The sequence below is a fragment of the Anabrus simplex genome, chromosome 2 (assembly GCF_040414725.1).
Source record: "Anabrus simplex isolate iqAnaSimp1 chromosome 2, ASM4041472v1, whole genome shotgun sequence".
NCBI classification, from domain to species: domain Eukaryota; kingdom Metazoa; phylum Arthropoda; class Insecta; order Orthoptera; family Tettigoniidae; genus Anabrus; species Anabrus simplex.
Genome location: NC_090266.1, coordinates 1,155,500,133 through 1,155,525,704, shown reverse-complemented (window position 1 = coordinate 1,155,525,704; position 25,572 = coordinate 1,155,500,133). Strand labels below are relative to the sequence as shown.

Below are 25,572 nucleotides of genomic sequence, written 5' to 3'. Positions count from 1 at the left end.
ATGTACTTATAAGGAGCCTCCGTTGCTCAGGCGGCAGTGCGCCGGCCTCTCACAGCTGGGTTCTGTGGTTCAAATCCCGGTCACTCCATGTGACATTCGTGCTGGACAAAACAGAGGCGGGACAGGTTTTTCTCCGGATACTCCGGTTTTCCCTGTCATCATTCATTCCAGCAACGCTGTTCAATATTTCATTTCATTTGTCATTAATCGATCATTGCCCCAGAGCTGTGCTTCTGCAGCCGGCACAATTCCTATTGTTGCCAGGAGATGGGGCTTAATTCATTCCATTTCTGACCCTGTCGAATGACTGGAAACAGGCTCTAGATTTTCGATGTACTTATTCTGTTCATAAACCGATCATTTTTTATCTTTCCTGGGTTCGTTTTCAAGAGCCATCTTTTTCTTCGGAGAACGTTCTTAGATTACAATAGATTCTCCTGGCATATAAATAAAAATTTAAACACCTTTGAAATAAACGATAGGAATGAGATTGACCGCCCAATTTTTCACCTCTAAATTAAGGTCAATAATGCATGGAAGTACGTCATTCGTATCGCCAGAAATCCCGCACACTTGCCTACGCGCGAGAATGGTGCTGGTCACATTGCCAACACGGACAATGGCAGCAGATGTAATTTACCGTCTTACCCACTAAAAACCACACTCCCTTTTCCCACGACGTTTATCTCCGCCCCGGAAACCGCTCTCGCATTACTTCAGGGCGGATGTCGTGCTTAATGCATCTTGTGCTTCATCTTCCTTCTTCTGCTTTACTATCTGTCGTAATCGTCCAGGTCCTTCTTCTTCTGACGCAGAATATTTTCTACGTAGACTGCCACCTGGTCCCAAGATTCTCGACTTCGTAGCATTACTGACACGATCCTTTCTGGCGTCAATTCTCCGTGCATAACTTCTAAGCATCTTCTTTGTGGCAGCCAATGAACACACACAAAGAAAGTATGTGATACGTCATCGATATCACCGCAGTATATGCATACCGGACTAGTTGCTAGCCCTAGCCTATGAAGAAATTTTCGGAAGTATCCATGACCTGTCAAGAACTGTGTGAGATAGTAGTTCACTTCACCATGATTTCGGGCAACCCATACGCCCAGAGAAGGTATCAGTCTTTTCGTCCATGTCCCTCTAGAATCATCTTCCCATCTTGTTTGCCATCGTTGCATTCTGCGACTATGAGCCAAAGCCTTTGCCCTTTTCCTTCCTAGCTCTTCTTGTGTGAGCCAAATTTCTTGTCTTTCGAAGGCCAACAAGTCAATGGGAGCTACTGCTGCTACTACTAGAATCGCGGGTTCTGATACTGTGCGATATGCGCAAGCAATTCGTAAAGCTGCTCTCCGTTGTACAGCCGCAATTCTTCTCCGATATTTCACAATTTTTAACGATTCAGCCCAAATTTCCGAACCGTATAGCAGTATCGATTGAACAATCGACATGAGAAGCCGCCTTTTACTAGATATCGGTCCCTTGATATTTCCCATGAGTCTGCTCAGTGCAGTCATGGTTTTCGCTGCCTTATCTGTTACCCGTTGGATGTGGTCCCAATATGTAAGCTTAGTATCAAGCGTTACACCAAGATATTTTGTGCTCCTAGTTGTTTCGATGGCTATCTGTCCGATCTGCATCGGTACAACAGTATTAATCCTTTTCCTCGTCAGGAGGACAATTTCCGTTTTGTGATCTGCGAGTTCTAACTTGTGATTTATCATCCATTCTTTGACACGTCGCATCACCTGATTCAATTTAAATTGAGCCAGCTCTAGGTTACGGGTTACTATCACAGCAGCCACATCATCAGCATAACCCACAAGTTTTACATCTTCTGGCATCTCCAGCCGTAACAAATCATCATACATGATGTTCCAAAGGTGTGGTCCGAGAATTGAGCCTTGCGCTGCACCAGCTGTGAGCCGTTTTCTTCTCTGACCGTCTTCCGTGTCGTATAACAATGTACGGTCTTTCAAATAGTCTCGCAGTATATACATGAGATATTCTGGTAGCTTGAAAGTGTCTTCTAGAGCTTCCAAAATATCACTCCATCTTGCCGAGTTGAAGGCATTTTTAACATCTAGAGCCACAAGAAGCGTCAGTTTCCTAGAATAATGATTTCCCGTTTGAGCTCGTTCTGCTGTCTTCACCACTTCCTTCACAGCATCTAGCGTTGAGTGACCTCTGTGAAATCCATGTTGTTGGTCGGATAGGTCGCCAGCTAATCGGACTGCTGCTAGTATTCTCGGTTGTAGGAGCTTCTCTAAACCTTTCCCGGCAGTGTCCAGCATACATAGAGGTCTGTAACCCCCAGTTTTCCCTTTACTGATCAGAACCAATCTAGCTATCTTCCAACGAAAGCTAAAATTCCCGCTTTCAAACAATGATTATACATTCTCAACAGCAGTTGAGGACATAATTCGACTGCCACCTTTAGTACTTCTGCTGGAATACCATCTGGACCAGGGGCTTTCTTATTTCTAAGGGAATTAATTGCTGTTATCAATTCTTCAATTGTAAAAGGTGGTACATTGTCTAGTTCTTTCTCGGCCTCATCATCAATCCTCTCTGTATGATCAGGGAATAGTATGTGTACTATTTCTTCCATGGTGCGTGGATCCATGATATTGCTTGGTAGCATCCCAAATTTCTTCATGACAATTTTATACCCTAATCCCCATGGATTTTCATCCACTTCATTAGACATTTCCCACCACTTGTCGGCTTTACTCTTTTTAATTGTATTTCGCAGTCTTTTCTTCATAGTCTTATACTCTACTGAGAGAGCTGCGTCGTTATGTCGTGCTCTTTGTGTCCTTCGTCTGAGTCGCAGGCATTGTTTCCTCAACTCAGCAATTTCTTCATTCCACCAATATGCTGGACGCTTGCCTCTCCGTTGTTTGATTCTGGTCATTGATGCGTCGCATGCTTGCTGAAGGAGTCTCATGGCGTGTTCCACGCATTTATTAGCAATAATGCTTCTTTTGCCTCCGTGACATGTATCCGTCATACAATTCATTCCATTCTGTTTTACTTCATGAAATTTTTCTCTATCCATAGTGGCTATGTTCCATCTTTCTGACTTGGGCGTGGTAATCCTTAGATTCGGAGTCTCTTGAAGTACACGAAAAGTGATATACTGATGATCGCTTCCAGTATATTCTTCAATTACTCGCCATTCAGTTATCCTAGACGCAATGTCTTCAGAAGCAAAGGTTACATCTGGTATGGTTCCCTGACACCCTGGTCGCCGAAAGGTTGTCACATTACCAACGTTTATAACCATTAATCCCAATCTCGCGACCATCTCCATTGTACGCCGCCCTCTAGAATCTGTTTGAGGCATGTTCCATTCAACTGCTTGAGCATTAAAATCACCAGCAACAACTAGGTTAGTGTTCATCCCTTGCAGAGTAACTTCAAGCCCATCTAGTTTTGTCTGGAAGTCAGAAATAGCCTCGTTCGGGGTAAAATAACAGCTGACAAAAATTACCTTCTCAACTTGGACCCAGACGAACCCATCTCCGCATCCTTGATTTGTAACTGAGTATTTTCCAAGGTCTGGTACCCATATCGCAGCTGTCCCTAGATTGTCTGAAAACCAGCCTGGTTGTTCTCTGTCTTGATATTGTTCGCTGAGAATCAAGATGTCTGCTCCTATCTCATAGATCATCTGCGTCAATAGATCATTGGCAGTTAGACTCCTGTGTATATTGGCTTGAAGGATCTGTACCATTCACCACTGCTTTTTGGCCTTTTCTAGTGCTTCACGAAACACAATATACTTGCCTGAGCCAAGAGCATGATGTCGTTTTGACTCTTCAACGCCCATATCTGTGCAAATTATGCATCGTGGATTCGTTTTGCATCCTACTGCCTTATGACCAGCTTCTCCGCACTTAAAGCAGAGTTTACTTCTGTCCAATCCTTGACAGTTTCGTGCTTGATGCCCATATGGCAGACATCTAAAGCACCGAGGAACTACGGCCCACCGTCTTACTCTGCAGTATATAGCCTAGTTTAATTTTGCGTATGTCTAACAGCTTTCGTGCCTCACTATCTTCTATCTCCACGATGGCGAGTTTTTGTCCCCTGCTGTTCGGATTTGTGATTGAGACCTTCAATTCTTGATTAAGATTTTCTAATTCTCGTCTTACAGCCTCCTCTACGTCGGAAATAGTGGTGGCACTGTCCATATCCCGAATTTCCAATGTAGTTCTAGGCGTCAAAACCTTTACTTCGCCATCATGTCCAAGAGCGCCTTTAAGTGATTTATTAAAATTGTCTCTATTCTCCTTTTCCGTGGCCTTATTAAATTCAAGAAGAACTGCTCCAGACATAGTTTTCCTGATCGATCTAACACTGGCGCCACTGTCTTCTGGGTTCACCTTGCTGCGGATATCCTTCACAACATCTGCAAAAGTCTTGCCATTCATCGGTTTAATAAGTACGGCTTCTGGGCGGCTTCTTATAGTTGAACGTTTCCGTTGCTCGTTCTTTTTAACAGTTTCAGATACCGGTACTGGTTCAGGTTGAGTACCTTCATCTTCATCTGCCTTCTTCTGCCTCTGTTCCCTCTTCTTCTTCTTCTTCTTCTTCTTCTTCTTCTTCTTCTTGGATAACGCTATTTCCCAGTTATCCTGTTCTACGTTTCTGTTTGCGGTGCTCTGTTCTACTTTCTCTTGATCGGGCAAATCCGTTTGCATTAATGCTCTAGTTGCTTTCCAGGCTTTTCTGTGCGTAGATCCCGCATCTAGGGCTTCCTCCAATTTCCTTAAACCTTGCTGAATTTCAATCTTCATATTTTTCTGCTGAATTGCAAGAATACTTTTCAACAGGCCCCTGGCGATTTCCAGTTGTTCTTCCTCTTTTAGCATATCCTCCATAATTTGTTGAGTGATATCAAGCCTCAGATTCGTTTTCGCATTATGCTCAATACTTCTATTGCATGTATCATGCGTGCGCTCCACGTCCATGATATTGTGGCCATGTTCCATAGATGCTGGATTCAAATCCACAGAGTCGCACTGGATTCCAGCTCCCGACATCGTGCCGTGAGTAGGGAGTCCAGCTGGCCGTGACTCAGGTCGCAGAGATATATCTATTCTCTGTTATTTTCTATGACGAAGCTAGGTAACCTTTAAACGCATTTTCACTAACACACAATGTCAATGTCTTGAACTTTTCACCCACTACCGTAGTTTATACTATTAAATATTGAAAGCACGGATATTAAATAATAATAATAATAATAATAATAATAATAATAATAATAATAATAATAATAATAATAATAATAATAATAATAATAATAATAATATTCTGGACCGTCGTCAAATGTGCGGACCGTGCTGGAAACGGGTCCTGGACGGGTAATGACTAAGAATGCAGTCCGGCCTCGGGTTCAGTACCACCAAGGCACCCAAGACGACACCATGCCGGATCTCCTGAAGGATTTGATCCATATTTAAAATGCTTATAGGAAAAGATGGCAAAGATTTAGGGACCCAACTGACCGCGTGGAATACCTGGACCTAGCCCAGGAAGTACGAAATCGATTGCTGGAAAGAAAGATTGAAAAATGGGAGGAAACTAGCCGTAATCTATTAGAAAGCGAGTCAGATCGCGAATTTTGGTGGATTCTCTCAGAAAACCAGTCAGATCGCGAATTTCGGCGGATTATATATAAAACGTTAAGCATTCAATTATAAATTTCAGTATAATACCGTAGCGAAGCACGGGTATCTTGCTAGTTTATTATAAAGAGAACAAAAATCATCTCTTTTTACAATTTGCTTTACGTTGCACCGACACAGATAGGTCTTATGACTAGTACGGGATAGAAATAGATAGACAGATAAAAATCCATCATCAACAGGTTATTTGTGCAATTACAAATAAATAAATAAATAAATAAATAAATAAATAAATAAAGAATCTCCTTAAATAATTGTCATGATTAAACTACATCTAGACACATTTACATACACATATTTACATATTTTACAGAGAGGACCTTACATTCGTAAGGTCATTAGGGCACGTCTGATTTTAGACGGGGGGGGGGGGGGAGTGAAAAAATGTCCACAGATTCATCCAGCTCATTCAGTGATGTTGGTGCAGTCAGCAGCCATGAATGTGCCCGAGCCACGGTTCTCACTTTAAGTAGATGAAAAATATACCTTTGCCTAGTAGTGCAACAAGGAACATGTAATGGAATCAATTCCAACAATGTTGAGCAATCCACTCTATTTGTCAGAATAGGAATGGAAAGGAAGCGGCTGTGGCCTTAAGGTACAGCCCCACCATTTGCCTGCTGTGAAAATGGGAAACCATCTGCAGGGCTGCCAAGAGTGGGGTTCAAACCCACTATCTCCAGAATGCAAGCTCGCAGCTGTGCACCCCTAACCGCACGGCCAACTCGCTCAGTAAAATAAACTCTTTAAAAGTCATCACAAAAACTTTGACAAATTACTTGTAAGAAAATCAAAAGAACTAGTTTACTAATACCATAAATAATGCAATTATTCAGTATATAATCACTGTGACTGACCAAGTAGTGCAGTTGATTCAGTGTATGCCTCTTGTGCTCAAGGCTGAGAGATCGAAACCCAGTTCAGTCGGTTGGAACTTAAAAGTGCTTACATGCGAGAGACCACTGGTACACTTTATGATCTGTGGTATTGCCTGGTCACTTGAAGCAGTAACCACAGGCTACGAGGCTATGGGACGACTATGAGACACACAAACAACCTGTTCATACCAAGCTGCTGCTCCACAATACTGTCACATTGTTTGTTTGAATCTTATTTTTATAGCTCTATAAATGAAAAATTGTAAACGTGTGGGAAAACAAAACTTAATAATGTAGAGCAACAATTCCCAACCAGTAAGCCAGGGAGCCCTGGTTGAACTTAAAATATTCCCCATTTCTCAAAAATGTTCAAGAATTTTATATCTTACTGTACCAGGATTATGCAAGTGCCATTGGTGGCCATGGCTATAGAGCAGTAGTGCTCTGAACCCCCTGCCTTCTCTTTGAGCAATCAAAGGAGAATTTGGGATGCCAGTTTTCATGTTCCCTGTGTTACAATAAGTTGTTCTGCCATGTCCTGTGGTTAAATTCATGTGCCTTTTGCTTCCAAGTTAGTATAAATATGGACTGAAGGTTATAATTGGATTCACTAAAAAGAAAGAATAGTGAAGAGCTTACAACTTCAAGATGCAGTGGATAAAAACCCACAATAGTTTAAAAATACCATGAATGTTATTTAGATTTTGGATTCACAGAGTTTGAAAAACACCGCAAATAAAAACTACCGTAGCAGAGTAAGATTTATGGCTTAAGAGCAGGGCCTCTCAGGGCCCATGCACTGGTGCATTGAGCGGCGCAAGGTGCAAAAGAAGACTGCTAGGTTGATCGGAGTGCAGACCCCCCCTCCTCGATTTTAAGCAATACCTCAGTCTCTTTTTCCCCTGAGCCTGTCTCGCTCTTTCCGCCTATCTCCCCCTTCCTCACTTGCTATGTAGTGGTCCGCGTGCATCCCTAACCTCAGCAATTGCTGCCACTCCACGAGGCGAACGGGGCGCCACGCAAATGCTGGGGCTGTACCTTAATTAAGGCCAGGACCGCTTCCTTCACAAATCGGACACTTTCCTATCCTTACATCCCAGAAAACCCTTGATATGTTAATGCAACGTTAATCCACCATCAAAATCGAAAAAAGTTTTCTACGGCAATAATTGTTGTTTTCTTTACACGGTAGTGTGTGTGTATTTACATATTATGTATATATGTATGCAGGACCACGCAGTCCCATTCACCGCATACTGCCAGTGATTGCCGAGGCTAAGGAAGTAATGTGTGTGTGTGTGTGTGTGTGTGTGTGCGCGCGCGCGCGCGCGCGCGACCGACCAAGAGAGAGAACTTAATACATGAACCGGCCAGCCGCCCCACCGCTACTTATTCGAAACCAAGCTAGTTAACTACGCCGTGCAAGTCACGTAACTGTGAGCTCTAATTCAGTAGACAGCAGGTTCGAACCCCACTGTCAGCAACCCTGAAGATTTTTTCTATGGACTCCCATTATCACACCAGGCAAATGCTGAGGCTGATCTTCAATTAAGGCCATGGCCACTTACTTCCTGGTCCTAGTGTTGTCCTATCTCACCATCCACAAAAGACCCAACTGAGTTTATGCAACATGAAGCCACTTACAAAGAAAAATACTGGTGAAAACAAATCCTTCCAACTGAAGGATGTTCAAACATTTGACTTCCGGTCTTATTCATATTCCATGGTCCATTGTACCATGGTCAAGGGACAAGATAAATTACAAATCACTTTCTACCTGGTTAGTTCTGGTTCTTCGGACTGATTTAAGATTTGGAAAATCTAATCCTTGCCCCAAATAATTACAAATACATACATATACAGACACCACATCAAGCACTAAACTTCATGATCCTGTTGCACAGAGCAACAACAATAGTAGTATTCTGTAGGATTACCTTCCCTACTTGTGAAATAATTTTACTAATAGAGATGTAACATGTATTTCCATTGAAAGAAAGAACTCACTCTGGAGTTCATATGTGCAGGCTGCCACTGAATATAAATAGATCACTTTCTCCACTTTAATAGATTATCCATATTATTAACCAGTCATGTGATTATTTGCACAAAAATCATTATTTGTATTTGACTCACCTTAAATCTGATCAAGTCTTCCCCTTCTAAAAATACTTTCAGCTTTCTCCAGTCAAATGAAGCTTGTTTTCTGTACTTGTCAAGTGGACCCCTGGGAAAGTCTGGAAGAAGTTCCTCCAACGTTTCTTGACCCATTTTGTACAACTGCAAAACACATTATGTTGCTCAAATATCTGAAGTGATTTACTACAATTTTGACAAAAACAATATGCAATCATCAATTCACACAGATTTTTAAACGCCATTCAGTGGCGTAGCAGCAATCCCTGCAACCCCTGCAGTGTGACGGAGAGCTATAAGGAGCCTCCAGCTACCAGGTCCCTGCTTGATTTGGAGTGTTAACGAAAATGGATTCGTAGGCTTCAGATAACTGCGTATGAATTAATTTGAAATAACTATACTTTTAAATTAATTGTTTAATAATGAGGTGGATTTGAAGTCTCACGTCCGATAGTAAAGGCTGATGTACGACTAACTCGTGCTCCGCTCTTTTCCACTAATTAGCAACACCCTCGGTAGGCTTTGTTCAGACACGTGAAATTGGGGTTATTTCAGACTTCTACTCCTTAGAAGGAGCTCTAGTACAGTGGACACAATATGACTGATCTGCCGCTCAGTAGCTGCGGTCTAAGAATTTAAATGGTCGAGAGACTCATCGCTGTTATTCCAATTTGCATTAAATTTCCTGCGCAGCAGGGGCTCGGGAAGTATGGTATCACACTTCCGTTCCTCATTTAACTAAGCCTCTGATCTTTGGAATCTCCATGGGCCTGTACAGTTTCTAATAAGTAACTGTGTGTTCAGTCTTCAGTACCAGTTCTTCAGATGAAGTTTTCTTGTATTTCTAAGTCGTGTCTAAATTAAGTAAGTAATTTAATGTTTTTTCTGAGTGTAAATAGTATAGATTCATTAACAAATTATGGAGAGAAATAAATGAAATAAATGATGTCCAGCATACAGGTCTATAGATTTTCAAAGGCTACCATTGTGTGAGCAGGCTTATGTCCAATGTGACAGAGTAACATCATAAATAGCAGTGTATGGGATTATGAAAAGGGATTATACTAGTAGTGCATTAAAGAGAAAGAATCTAAAGGAAAAAAAGGATTTTATGAAGAAATTGCAAAAGATAGATTCACATTCTTCATTAAAAGCAGTGGCGTATATTGAGGGCTACCAAGGCTATCAGTGAAGCCCAACCCCAAACCTCAAATGAGAATGATGGAAGTCAAACACTTTATAATGTTAACATCTGACAGATGGTTCCATTTATAACACTTGAAAGCAGTAAGAAAACACGTCGCACGTATTTCTTGGAGCAAGGCATCGGAGACTGATATTGCAGCCCAGACTCTCGTCCCTCTACCATCGACTCTCCCCGCGTGGCTTGATGCTGTATATTGGATTGGAGCGGGAACCGGACGGATAGGTGTGCCAGGCTTCGGTCTGTCAGATCGCCACTGCTAACTATCAACCATGTGTTACTCATCGTATATACTTCCTCACCTCATAATCATAGATAACAGAGTGCTGGTATGTCACTCTCGTTTACTTCTCCATCCTTGTAGGAAAACACTGCAGGGCTGTTATAGGATCAATATAGTTTTCCTTTTATTGGTAGATCTGCTGAAATGAAATTAAATTTTTCAGGTATAGTGATCTCTTTTGTTGGTTGAAATCGAACCCTTGATCATGGTTCCGACATCACCACTGATCTCCCGAGGAAGCTAATTAACCAGTGAACAATCTGTACGACCGCTGTAAAATTCAATATTTTAATTTAATAATAATAATGTCCGCCTCTGTGGTGTAGTGGTTAGTGTGATTAGCTGCCACCCCACAGAGCGGTGACATGGCGCATTGTCCTGTTAAAACATGGCATCTCCATCAGGGTACTCTACAGCCAGAAAGGGATGCAGATGGTCTGAAATAACATCCACATAACGTGCACCTCTCAGCGCTCCCTGCAGCCGGACAATGGGGCCTAATTGCAACCATGAGAACTCCGCCCAGACCAGAACTGAGCCACCTCCCGCATGGACACAACCTTGTTGACACGCAGGATTCATAGCTGCATGGGGCAAACGCCACACTCGCACACGCCCATTAGCTTGATACAACTGGAACCAGGTCTCATCGAACCATACCACACGCTGCCACTGTTCCAGGGTCCACTGCCGATGTTCGCAGGCCCACGCACGTCGTTGAGCTCTGTGTCGACGTGTCAGCAAAGGGACAAGAGTTGGTCATCGGCTGGTGAAGTCTATGCAGTGCAGTAGCCTCCTTACAATCCTGGTAGAAATGGGTTCCTGACTCCTAACATTCAACTGGGTGGTGATCTGACTCACAATAGCCTAGAAAAGAAGTAAGTATAAATAACCACCTAATCGACACTTTATTAATGCCTCAGTTATGGTTCTGCGTAGGCAACGTGATGTCCATTCGTTTAACATCTGTGGTCTTCCCGTGCGGAAATTTATGCAGGTGGTAACCTCCTCTCTGCGATATTGAAAACCCACGTTCTCGCTGTTAGGTACATGCCACACCCTCAGATTACATTCGCCGGGCTGATCCGATCCAAACTTTTTGCGACTCCCTGCGTGACCTTAGGCATGCGGTAATGCTGTTGAGGCATACAGTGTTTCTAGGTTCGGATGGGTCTTGGATTTTAGTGAAACTTGAGTTAATTTGTGCTTGTTAGAAGAGAGAGGAGACATTTTAGAAGCTCCGTCGTGAGAGGTTGCGGGTGTGTTGACTGGTTATTATTTTAGTTGAGGTTTAGTTTTAATAAAAACTAAATTTTTTGATTTGATGTTTGAGGATGGAGATGCTTGTTACCAATATAGTGAGCTCTGACTGCTTTTTTGAAGAATGGGCACAGCGTGTTTGCTTTAGCAGTTGGCACATTTGGGTTGGTCTCTTGGGACTGGGCAGACTGTGTTATGATCCCCACATCTATTACAGCGGGTCTCATTAGGGCAATTAGCAGTTGAGTGATTTAGCTGTAGGCAGGTAGAGCACACGAAAATTAAGGAAGATTGCGGACGCGGTTTGCTTGAGTTGGCGTGAGTTTGATTCTCAGTGGGTGTGATTTTAGTGCTAGGAGAGGGAGAAATTTGTGATTTGGTTGTAGATAACTGTTGTTGAGGAGTTTCTGGTGACCGTATCAGTTTGGGTGGTTTGAGAGGTTGTAGGATGGTTAATGTTGATGTTTGTTTGAACTTCCTTTTGTTTGATTTTGATACGTTTTTCTTTTATTTCTCTGTTTTATGTGAAGGCTGGGCAAGGTAGTAGGGGTGAGGTTTGAGTGCTCGTGTCCACTAGAGAGGGCGGTGATATAGTTTGAGTGGCACAGTGCATAGTTCCGGAATAAACTGCAATGATTCTTCTTCTGCTACTTCAGAATTTCCATCTTTTTCCTCTTCTTCTGGTTTATGATCGGGGTGAAATTCTAGTGGGTGATCCGGCTCCACGGCTAAATGGTTAGCGTGCTGGCCTTTGGCCACAGAGCTCCCGGGTTCGATTCCCGGCAGGGTCGGGAATTTTAACCTTAATTGGTTAATTTCAATGGCACGGGGGCTGGGTGTACGAGTCGTCTTCATCATCATTTCATTCTCATCACGACGCGCAGGTAGCTTACGGGCGTCAAATCAAAAGACCTGCATCTGGCGAGCCGAACTTCTCCTCGGATTCTCCCGGCACTAAAAGCCATACGCCATTTCATTTCGTTTCTAGTGGGTGAAAAACCAGGGGTTTAGGGACATCTTTAAATGCAAGCAGTCTTTCTAGGATATCTGAAAAGTGATATTCTCGGATAGGAATGGTCATCAGCATGTTAAGCGTTTCCTCTATTAAGAATGAGATCCCTGATGGCGCCGAGTATTGTGAACCGATTCAGGGTCTCAGGTCCTGCAACGACAAGAGGAATTGCAGCTATTTTGCATTTCGGTGAGATTGGAAAAATTGAATTATTGCGGACATATTCGAATGAATATTCAAAGTTGTGGTAATCTAATGGCGAGAGATATTGAGTTGGGTTTATGAGAAAATGCTGGCGACGGGGATCGACTGGAGTATTGTGAAGAGGGACTTAGGGGACGGGTGGGATTTTTGGTGGTAGCTGTACACTGTAGCTTCTGGTTGGGTAGTTTCTAGTTGGGACTTGAACAGGGGCCTCATCTACTCGATCCACAGGGCTTCTTCCTGAATAATTGCTTTTTAGGCATTATGGGATTTTCTTGGCAGGAATTTGTTAGGGAGAGGTTGGAAGAAGTAAGAATGAAATACTGGAAGCTCCAACGCTTTTGCGGACCGGGCTATAAGTGCCCAAGTTGTTGCCGGAGTCGTGTCAGGCTAGTTTTGCGAGTGGATTATGCCACGGGCAAGGCACGAACTCTCAGAACATCGAGTTGACGTGACAAATGCTCAGGTCCCACCAGGGTGGCTCCTAGGTGTAGTGGTCTCCATTGACTACGTAAGCTAGCGGCTACTTGGCGGGCGGTGGGCTGGAAGTCTGGGTTTCCAGCATCAAGCTTCGGGGACAGGTATCTCCGATGTGCTCTTTGGCGTGGCTGCACGGCGAACGATGCCGGGCCGATGTGCTCTTTGGCGTGGCTGCACGGCGAACGATGCCGGGCCGATGTGCTCTTTGGCGTGGCTGCACGGCGAACGATGCCGGGCCGAGCCGTTGGCCTCGGCCGAGCACAGCGCTAGCTAATAGGTTCGTTCCAACACGAGTCCCTGACCGTCCGACGCATGCGCAGTTGAGAGAAAGCGTTCCAACACACAACAAACCAATCCCCGACTCGTGCACGTACTGGAATTCGGCGTTCCAACACACCTCAAAGAGCAGTTACTGATCGCCAGAACTCGTCCGCGGCCTGTGGCATGTACCGGCCGTACGGACATGCGCAATGGAATACATGCGCGAGAGAGGAAACTCACTGGACAGACCACGTGCTCTTCTACTCCTGTTCTGTTCCTTGTTCTGTCACGTCTGCACGTCTGCCATAACCTCTAGTGAAATGAGTGACGAGGATTATCTTGAACCTTTGTCCAGTGACGATGAATTGGATATGCTGTTAATAGCACCAAGAAAGAGAAATGAAAATTATTTAGGTGAGTTTCATTGTTGCCAGTTACATTTCCGTGGTTTCAATGTCTTATTTTACTGCCCAAACTGAGTAGTAATTTTTTTTTTTTCTCGTGGTAGAAATGACACAGGGTCACGACCACATAAAATATAATTAAGACTTGAGAACTTGTAAGCCTGGCAGATTAAAACAGAAACCTACTAACTGAAACTTACCTTTCAGAAGAAACAGTGCCCCAGTACGACGACGAAGAATTTTTTGATCACTTCCGAATCAGTCGCCGGGTAGTCGAAGGAATTTCCGAGCAGTTCGAAAGGAGTGATCAACATAAAAGACACCATGGACAGCTCGGAAAAATTTCAGCACTTCATCAGGTTAGCTCATTATAATAAAATGTACTCACCGGGAACAAAATGTGCAGGTGATTTAAGGGGAGGGTGTAATTTATTGTAATGCAGTCCTGTAAGAGTACTTTAGTGAAGTTAAACTGATAATTTATTCCACTTAGTTATTAAAAATGAGAACGATTTGGTATATTCTTATGTTTTGAATTTCAGATTCTGATCTTTCTGTGGTATATCGGGCATCAAACCTCCAGTTTCCGTGATGTTGCGGACAGGTTTGATGTAACGATAAGCTCACTGCACAGAATAATTAAAAGAGTGGTACTCTTTTTGAGTAATTTGTCTCCTCAGATAATTACCTGGCCCACAGAAGAGGAAAAATCATTTATTGAGGAGCACTTTCGACACAATGGCTTTCCCAATGTCATAGGTGCCATTGATGGATGCCACATTAAAATAGACAGACCTGAAAATGACCCAGATTCCTACATAAATAGGAAAGGATTCTTCTCGATACAGGTATTTCCTTGGATTTCTTGGACATTTAAAACTATTTAGCAGGCTGAATGATGGGAATTTATAAACACTCAAATTGTTGGTTATAAATACATTTATTTTCTCACTGAATTCAGTAAATTATTTTGTATTTACAAACCTGCCTCCCAATGGAGATAGCCCTGAAGAATTCAGTATACCCATACATGACAGTATAAATACATTACATTAAAATTACAATATTAAAAATATATTATTATAAGTTATACACCTACAGGTGTATTTGGTATTATGGTACCAAATCAGTTCTTTTTTTAATAAACTAAACAGGGCAGTCAGAAGTATGTTTAATCGCCCTTACTGTATATACCAGTGAAAGGCTAACACAGAATTTTTAGGTGGGTTTTTACAAATGTATCTGTCATTCAGCAGGTACTGAACAGCTGGATGAAATTTAAATACAATGTTGAATTCACAAATACGTTAGTGTGGAGTAAGCATGTCTACAAAAGTAATACCGCATAAACATTAGTAATACAAAACAATTGCCAGAAAATTGGGGTAATTTACTTACTTAGTATGGTGTATGATAGAAAATATCCTACTTAATGATGTACATAGACAGGTACACAATAAACCGATGTAAGAAAGGAAAAACAATAATGTTAACATAGCCTCATTAGGGAAGGAGATAGATAACAGATGTAAACTTAGTGGATAAGCCAGGGAGATATTTATTTACAAATACAGTACACTGTACACAGGCATGCTAAGAAACATGAATTTAACAACAGGGTTACATTCTCTTACAGCTGGAATGTATTGCATTGTCAAGTTCCCACAACTTGTGTTGTTTCTTGTTTACATAATAGCAAAATTAATGCAGATTGTATGTCTACAGGAAGTCTATTGAAAGCCTGTATTCCAGAGAATTTAATTTTTTTGCTATATTGCCATATTAAAAAAAAGCCATGTCACCAGCATGTCTTGTCATGTGGATGGTTATCAGAATTGACTGAAGAAAATAGGTACCTGTAGTATTATTTAGTACTGTATTATGTTTTCCATTCACACAGGAGGATAACGGCTCCAATTTCTGCAATCATACTATGGTGAAAGACTGTTCGCATTATACACAACTTCATTGACTTCTTTTATTTCAATATAATTTACACTTGGGAGTCTAAACTTACCTAACACTTATAATAAAGCCTGGAAGTTCAAGCATTTAATTCAATTTTCTTATGAAAACCTGAAAGTAACAAACACTTAAAATTTAGGAAATATGCAGTAAACTAAAAAAAAAATAGGCACTTAAAATGACAGAAAATTTCCAGGTTTAATGTTCACTACTTAACACACATCTGCATCAGTTTTGTAGTTAATCTTACATACCAGGTACAGGACACTGCAATCTTCTTGACCAGCTGACTTGTGGAGTGAGGTTTGTGTTTTCGAAAATATTGTTTGTGCAAATGGAACTTCTCTTTTTCTAATAATGTTAAATGGTTCTCCTTACTAGTACTTCAGGACACTGAAATTATGTTTTATTTTATTTCCACTGATTAAATGGTTTGTGGTGAGGGTTACTTTAGTCACGTCCTAATTGATGAACCGTGGCCAATGGCTTAGTGGTCTAGCAAGTGCTCCTGAGAGTCGGGATGCAACTTCCTATGAGTGGGTATCTCGGTCAGTTTGAGAGACATGACCCTCCTTTGCTCAGACAGCCAGGACTGGTGATCCCTATCCCGTTGGAGGAGAGATCCTCACTGAAAGTATGCTTAAGTAGAGAGGAATTTGAAGGTGCTCAAATACGTCAGCCTCGTGTTGGTAGATTTACTGGCACGTAAAAGAACTCCTGCAGTACAAAATTCCGGCACCTCGGCGTCTCCGAAAATCGTAAAAGAGTAGTTAGTGAGATGTAAAACAAATAACATTATTATTATTATTATTATTATTATTATTATTAAAATAAGTTAATTTTATCCTCCGAAAAGTAGTTTTTTCAATCGGTGAGGAACTTCCTCCAGTTTCGGAAAATTATGGCTAGCCTGATTTAGCTTGCATCCATCCGAAAAGTAGTTTTTTCAATCAGTGAGGAACTTCCTCCAATTTCGGAAAATTATGGCTAGCCTGATTTAGCATGCATCCGTTCAATTATGCTAGAAGAAGTGGAGAGAATGGTAAATTGTCATAAATCAGCAAGAATAAATGAAATTAGACCTGAAATAGTGAAATGTAGTAGGGAAGGCAGGGATGAAATGGCTTCACAGAATGTTAAGATTAGCATGCAATGCTAGTAAGGTACTTTCAGATTGGACGAAAGCAGTAACTGCACTTATCTGTAAGCAATGGAACAACTATCGAAGGATTTCGTTCATCAGTATACCATGCAAGGTAGTTCCAAGGGAAAAGGTGCTGGCTGTACTGCAGGTTTTTGGGATTAAGGGTAGATTATTAAAATCAATCAAAGGCATTTATGTTGATAATTGGGCTTAACCGTAATCCACACACCTAGGTGTTGTTTGAAATTTATATCATGTTATATTTTAATATTGTAATTATAATTTCAATGTTAATTATTATTGTCATACGGGTATACCGAGTCCTTTGAGGCTACCTCCATTGGGAGGCAGTTTTGTAAATAAAAAATGGTAGAATGAATTCGTGGTTCATGGTCGTTATAGAAGTTAGACAAGACTGTAATATTTTACGTTCGTTCTTACCTTGCATGGAACATGTACCATTGGATACAAAGTGTCAGGAGGGATTGGGTTTGGTGGAAATGAAGCAAGCAGTTTGGCCTACGCCAACGACTTGGTTCTAATGACAGACTGTGCTGAAAGCCTGCAATGTAATATCTTAGGACTTGAAGATAGATGCAGTAACTATGATCTGAAAATTACCTTTTCTGAGACTGAAGTGATGTCAGTTGAGAAGAAACCTAAGAGAATTAAATACCAGATCTGGAGTACACAGCTGGATCAGGTAGATCAGGTACATGTGTTTTCCTCCAGGATGGTAGTATATTCCGATTGAAAGAAGGTGCAGCAAAGCTGATGCAGTGAGCTTGCAGTTGCGACCAACAACATTCTCGGAGAGGTCAGCTTCGGGATGAAAGTATATTTACCATGTATTCATACTGGTCTATCTTCACATCATCTTTGCTGTATGGAAGTGAAAGCTGGTTGGACTCAGGATATCTTATTCATAAGTTAGAGTAATGGGCATGAAAGTAGCAACAATGATCACTGGTACAAAGAGGAGGGAACAATGGCAGGAGGGTACTCTGTATGCGGAGGTGAAGGATTAAACTCAGTTGATGAAGCTGTATATATAAACCATCCTCGGTGGTGGGTTTGTGGGGGTGAATGGAGGAGGTTAGAGAAGAGGGAGGCCTAGATGGAAATGGTTAGAGTCTGTTTCTACTGAAAGATGACAGGAACGGAACTAAGCGAGGCCACATAACTAGTTACAAATAGAAGGTTGTGGAGGCATTCATTAATTTCATTGAGGCTTGCATACTGAAGGGCATAACAGTATATATATTGTGTGTGTGTGTGTCATTTGTTTCCATTCAATTAGGTGAAATTTCATTTCATTCAAACAGTAGGCCTAAGTTTACAAACAACCTGCTCCTACCAGAAAAATAATTGTTTATAGAAATTAGTGAAATATACAGTAAAATATGAAATTAATTTGTACAGGGACTTAACATTCTCATGACTAGAGGAGGTAGCCGTGATTATGAAATAGCCTAATACCGAATGCTTTATTTTTATTTTTCAGATGCAAGCTGTAGTTGATCACAACAGGAAAATCAGGGATATTTTTGTAGGATATCCAGGTTCTGTCCATGACAGTAGAGTTTTTAGGAATTCTCCAATAGGGAAAAACTTGCCTGAAAAATGTGGACAATATTATTTACTAGGAGATAGCGGATATCCGCTCCGACAAAATTTATTGACCCCTTTCAAGGACCGAGGCAACCTCACCCCTCAGCAACAAAATTATAATGTCAAACTTTCAAAAAATCGGTATGTCGTAGAACACTTTTTTGGCATATTAAAACAGAAATTTCGACAAATGTATCATGTGAAACTAAGAGATATGTTTTACATTGTTAATTTGATACGAGCAGCCTGTGTTTTGCACAATATAGCCATTAACGATGAGGTTCTCTTAAATGACAACGTCCCTGAAAATGTCTTACCTCTACAAGAAGGATTAGATATTGAAGATGATGAACCTGAAGATGACAGAGACGCTAGAGAGATAAGAGACCATGTAGCTAATTCATTAAGAATGTAGTTTTGCTGTTGGAAAAAGTTCAGGACTTTATAATAATTTCTGCTTATTTACTGGTTTAAGTTTTATGATTTAACACTGATGGTTCATAACTGTTAGGTTTTTCAGTCTGCCAAAACGAACTTTGATTAAATTAATTTATAACCTAGGAAAGAAAACATATGCTAACAGAATTATACCTGAGAAAGGAATAACTTAATTGCAGAGGAATTGTCCATCTTAACGAACAGGAAAATCACAGAACACAACTGTGAAAATAGGTGGAGGGTTTTAGACCGGAATTACAAGAAATACATGGACAATAAGAATGCAACAGGGAGTGGAAGAAAAGTATTTGAGTATTCTGAAGAGATGGATGAACTTCTTGGCAGCAAAAAGAATGTCCATCCTGAACTGATCCACAGCTCAGACACTACGGTACAAGACAAGCCATTGGGGAAAATGACATGGAAAAGTGGACACCAAATAACAACTTAATTAAATTAAATTTTCAGGGATAAATCTCTTACCATAAGTTTCCTTTTTGAAGTAGTTTATAAATTTATGTACTGAAAATTAGTTTTGGCAGACTTAAGAACCTAGCAGTTAGAAATTGAGTCGAAACTAAAAAGAGATTGGTTCAGATATCGAAAATTAATACTAATTAGTACTATACCTTTCAGTTCCCTTTATCTGGGAATGCCTGTGTCTCCAACAGCAAAACCTTTCTTTCCTTGAGTAGTATTCCCTTATCTTCTTGCTCCACCCTTCTTTGTTCTTGCTCCACCCTTGTTTGTAGCAGTGCCAATTTTCTCTCTTCCTGCTCTAATCTCTTCTTCTGGAAGTCCAGCCTGTCTTGCCGCATCTGCTGCCAAATACTTGCCCTTTTGACCCCAGTCTTCCGAACGATCTTCTGTCCACTAGGCGGAGTTACTCCACTGCTTCCCATCGCAGTATTCTCTGTAGAGGGCACTTTGACTATGGTATCTGAACTGAGGACCAGTTCAGGATAGACGTTCTTTTTGCTGCCAAAAAGTTCATCCATCTCTTCAGCGTACTCAAACACTTTTCTTCCACTCCCTGTTGCATTTTTGTTGTCCACGTATTTCTTATAGTTCCGGTCTAAAACCCTCCACCTGTTTTCACAGTTGTGTTCTGTGATCTTCCTGTTTGTAATGATGGACAATTCCTCTGCAATTGTCTTCCACATTGCCCTCATGGTTCTAATTTTCAAAGAACCCACCTCTTTCCGGTGCTTTCTGAACAAGTCTATCAGTAACTGTTCCGTCCTCTTAGAAAATTTATACAGAGCGCGCTCTTGTCCGCGTCTCTATTGAGTGTCCAGAATGCATCTGGTTTCCGGCAAGAAAAAGATACAGGCTGGAACTAGACAACATGTCGGCGAGACATGCATTCACGGCCACATGGCCTCCAACTTAATCAATAGCCATCCAGGCATTTCAGTTTATTGTTTAACGTGTAAATAGTTTCTATGTATTTTGTTAATCATGTACAATTGTAATAAAAGTTTCATTACGTGTAATATTGGTGAATGACTTGGCCCTATGGTCTTATCACGTGCTTAACCAAACTACAGTCCACTACCAGAATAATCATCGCTGTTTAGTAATACAACATGTGTGCTACAGCATTCAATTCGTCACCAAACATTTTGGTCCATTTCCGGGCCCGATATTACACGGCAAAAGTGAAACGCGTGTGAAATATCCGCAGGATTGGAAACATACAATGCAACGTGGGACTCTTCAGTTTACAAGGTCAGATTCCCTTTAATTACCTTTTCCTTGCATTATTTACATTTGTGTGAGCCAGTGCTTTACGATGGACGAGAACGAAATCGCAAAGCTGATCAAGCAACGGGGTTATCTGAAAGGTAGAATCACAAAAATCAAAACTTTCGTCGAAAAGTACGACACTACTCAAAACCTAGCAGACATTAGGGTTAGATATGATGCACTTATTGATTTAGAAAGCAAATACGATTTAGTTCAATCGCAGCTTGAGGTGGAGGATAGTAAACGAGATCATGGGGTAGATAGAGATGAAGTAGATGACATTGTGTACAGTTTGAAGGCAAAAATGCAGGTATTATTGTCGCCAGACCAACACGAAAATGCCGGTAGTATCAGAAGTAACACTTCCAATTCGTCGCATGAAAATATCAACATCAAATTACCCGCGATTAAACTACCCATGTTTAGTGGTAACTATGAAGATTGGATGTCGTTTGAAGATAATTTCAAACTATTGGTGCATGAAAATTCCAGTCTAGCAACCATTCAGAAATTTCACTATTTACTAGGAGCAGTTCAAGGTTCAGCTAAAGCATTAATTCAGAACCTTCCAACTACTGAAACAAACTATACGGTAGCTTGGAACCTATTATGTGATCGGTTTCAAAACAAGAGACTGATAGCAGCAAAGCATGTTAGAGAAATCTTAAACATTGCAACAGTGGAGAATGAAACCGCTGAAGACCTCAGGCAGTTCATCGGCACATTCTCAAGCAACTTACAAGCACTTAAAGCATTGAAATTAGATACTCCTCTCGAAGAAGTAATATTATCACAACATATTGTTGATCATCTTGATTATGAAACCAGGAGAGGCTGGGAACTAGAAGCAAACGCCAACAAAAATTCCTCCCTCAAACAATTAACATCTTACATTGAACATCGCTGCCAAGTCCTTGAAAGCATGCAAACATCTGTCAGTCAAGGCAAGGTGCGCGGTAGTAAAGAAAGCTCACACAAGAAAAAACCGTCGTCCTATACACATGTTGCATGCATTAACAATCAGTGCTCTTATTGTAAACAAGGTCATACACCAGGACTTTTTGCATGTGAAGCATTTCTCAAGTTAACAGTGTCAAATCGCATTCAATATGCTCGTGACAACAAACTCTGTTTAAATTGTCTTAGAGCATCACATAAAACGTCAGAGTGTACATCCAGTCACTGTCGCAAATGCAACAAGGCCCACAACACATTACTCCATCTTGAAAATCCCAAGTCTAGTACAACTAACGAAACTACTTCGAACAACAAGGTGGTATTTGCCAGCGTTCACACAACCACCAAGAATGAACATCCATGTACTCGAAACAAACCATATGTGTTGTTATCCACAGTTATTGTCAAAATCAAGGATCACAGTGGTAAATTTCGCAAGGTTCGAGGACTCTTGGACAGCGGCAGTCAGACTCATCTCATTACTACAGACACTGTCAGCAGACTAAATTTAAAATGTAAAGAAGACACCACTTCTATTGTAGGCATTAACAATTCTTCATCAACTCTGAAACACAGTGTGGATATTCACCTCCAGTCCACAACATCAGATTTTAACACTAACATAAATTGTTTAGTGGTTCCTGCTATCACAGGAGAAATGCCTTCCATGGAGTTAGACTACAAATCGTGGAACCTACCTAATGACATCACACTAGCAGATCCTAAATTCTACAGTCCAGGCAAGGTAGATTTAATCATTGGTGCAGAGATGTTCTTTAACATTTTAAAGACAGATGGGAAAAAACGTGCAGGTGATTACCCGGTATTGCAGGACACTCATCTGGGTTGGATAATTTCTGGTAAATGCCCTCAGTCAAACAGCCATCCTGCATGCAACACAGTCACTTCTCTCTTTGTCAAAAAGGAAGATCAACTCGACACGCAACTTCGTAAATTTTGGGAAATAGAAGAATTGCACACTAAACCCAAAACTCAGGATGAACAACAGTGTTTACAGCACTTCAAGGAAAACACCACACGCACTCCTGAAGGAAGATTCGTTGTCAGGTTACCTCGTAAGGAAACTCGATCACCCTTGGGCAATTCTCGTGATATGGCAACACAGCGATTTCAACAACTGGAAGCAAAATTCAAGAAAAATCCAGTATTGCATGAACAGTATGCAAACTTCATGTCCGAGTATGAACAGTTATCTCACATGAGGGAGGTAGGCCTACATGCAACAAATGATTCTGAACATTATTACTTGCCACACCACGCAGTATTTAAACAAAGCACAACTACATCAGTCAGAGTAGTTTTTGACGCATCAGCCAAAACTACTACTGGAGTGTCGCTTAATGATACATTGTTAGTAGGGCCTACTATACAACAAGACCTTTATTCCATTGTGTTGAGATTCAGGACACACAACATTGCATTTACGGGAGACATCACGAAAATGTACAGACAAGTTCGGGTTCATGAAAATGACACGCAGTTGCAAAGAATTATTTGGAGGGAATCGCCACAAACAGCTATCAAGACTTACGAACTATTGACTGTCACGTATGGTACAGCTTCAGCTCCATATTTGGCAACACAGTGCCTCAAACAATTGGCAGAAGATGAAGCAACTTCATTTCCACTGGCATCAACGGTTTTACAAAGGGATTTTTATGTTGACGATGCCCTGTGTGGTGCGTCCAACATCGCTGAAGCATTAAAATTGCAAAGTGAACTCATAGCCTTACTCAATAAAGGTGGTTTTCCCATCAGGAAATGGTGCTCAAATCATCAAGCTATACTTGCCGCTGTTCCACCTGAAGACAGAGAAATTAATTTACCTTTCCAGTTTGATAATGATGACACCATACAAGCTTTAGGATTATCATGGCATCCTACGTCAGACAAATTCTTAGTGGCAAACAGAATCAAACACATTCCAGGGAACAGTAACATTACTAAACGCACCACTACGTCAGTTGTAGCATCTATATTTGACCCATTAGGATTGATCAGTCCATTAGTGATACTATACAAGATATTTTTGCAGGACTTATGGTTACATCAACTTCACTGGGACGACCCACTGCCAGATCCATTAGCATCAGACTGGGCAAAATTACAAATGCAGCTAGCACACATTGACAATATACAAGTAGAACGCCACGTATTAATTGAGGGTGACTTGGCAAATATTCAAGTTCATGGATTTTCAGACGCTTCCGAGCGAGCTTATGGCGCATGCATCTACCTTCGGTCAGTGAATCAGGAGGGTGAAGTATCAGTCAAACTGCTATGCTCTAAATCGCGCGTAGCTCCGGTTAAACGAGTCACTCTTCCTCGTCTAGAACTTCTCGGTGCAGCATTATTAGCTCAGTTGGTACACAAAACCATGCCAGTCTTAAACTTGGCCATTAATGAAACACATTTATGGACAGACTCAACTATCGTACTGTCATGGTTAGCATCACCAGCATCACGTTGGAAGACCTTTGTAGCAAATAGGGTAGCTCACATTCAACAGTCAACGAACACTAGTGAGTGGCATCATGTACCATCACAAGATAATCCAGCGGACTTGATTTCTCGAGGCGTCAGACCAGCAGATCTGCAAAACTCAACCATTTGGTGGTCAGGACCCGCCTGGTTGTCCACTTCTGAGTTAAATTGGCCGCAGAACAACAATGTTGAGGATTCGCTCGCCATAGCAGAGCAGCGACAATCATCCACACTATTAGTAGTGACACAAGCTGAAACTATTATTGAGAAATTCTCATCATTAATAAGACTGCAACGAGTAATAGCTTATTGTTACAGATTTTTGCATAACACTAAGCATGCCAGGGACAAGAAAATTGGGCCTTTAAATGTTGAAGAATTGGAACATTCATTAGAAGTCTGCATTCGTATTGCACAAAATGCAGCCTTCTCAGAAGAGATTGGAGACCTGAAAAACGGAGGCGTAGTCTCTAAGAAGAGCCAGATAAGGAACCTATGTCCCTTCTTACACAACAATATTCTAAGGGTCGGAGGCAGGTTGAAGAATGCATCGATTCCGTTTTCATCCAAACATCCAATACTGTTACCATCAAAACATCACCTGACGACTCTAATTGTCAAACATGAACACTTACAACAAGCTCATGCAGGACCAGAATTGTTGTTAGCAACCCTTCGTCAAAGTTATTGGATTCTGAATGGCAGAAATGTAGCCAGACAGCAAGTGCACAAATGCGTAACATGTTACAAATTGAAAGGCGTAACTAGTCATCAACTCATGGCTGACTATCCTGAGCATAGAGTTCAACCAGCACGTCCATTCAGTGTTTGTGGCATTGATTATGGAGGTCCTATTCTACTTCGCCCAATTAACAAGAGGAGCAATGTCCGTATCAAGGCATACATCGCACTATTTGTTTGCTTCACGACAAAGGCTGTACATTTGGAAGTAGTCAGCAGTCTTACTACAGATGCCTTCTTAGCCGCACTTCACCGTTTCATAGCCAGAAGAGGAAAGCCCGCAGATATCTACAGTGACAATGCTACTACGTTTATTGGAGCCGATAGAGAATTAAAAGATCTTCACCAATTCATAGCATCACCGCAGCATCAAGAGGAAGTTGTAAGCAATCTGGCAAACAAGGGTATCAACTGGCATTACATTCCACCTCGTTCACCCCATTTTGGAGGATTATGGGAAGCTGGCATCAAGTCAGTTAAATATCATTTGCATCGAGTTGTTGGAAACTCATCATTAACATTTGAAGAGCTTAGTACTGTGCTCACACAAATTGAAGCCTGTTTAAATTCACGTCCACTTACAGTCCTATCCTCAGATCCGACTGACCCTCAACCCTTGACTCCAGGTCATTTTCTTA

At 41.3% G+C, this 25,572-nt stretch overlaps 1 protein-coding gene across 7 annotated transcripts in view; it reads right to left on the bottom strand.

Annotated features, from left to right (window-relative positions):
• The window catches only part of LOC136864756 (peroxisomal acyl-coenzyme A oxidase 3), a 230,510-nt gene that overhangs the window by 103,118 nt on the left and 101,820 nt on the right, over nucleotides 1-25,572 (bottom strand). For 6 of the 7 annotated variants that reach the window (XM_067142116.2, XM_067142117.2, XM_067142119.2 and 3 more), the window contains one exon: nucleotides 8,717-8,860. In XM_067142116.2, coding sequence (XP_066998217.2) covers nucleotides 8,717-8,851 — 135 coding nt within the window. In that variant the 5' untranslated portion in view covers nucleotides 8,852-8,860. Of the gene's footprint in view, nucleotides 1-8,716; nucleotides 8,861-20,178; nucleotides 20,205-25,572 lie in introns of all 7 variants that reach the window. The other variant, XM_068226406.1, reaches the window with a different exon arrangement.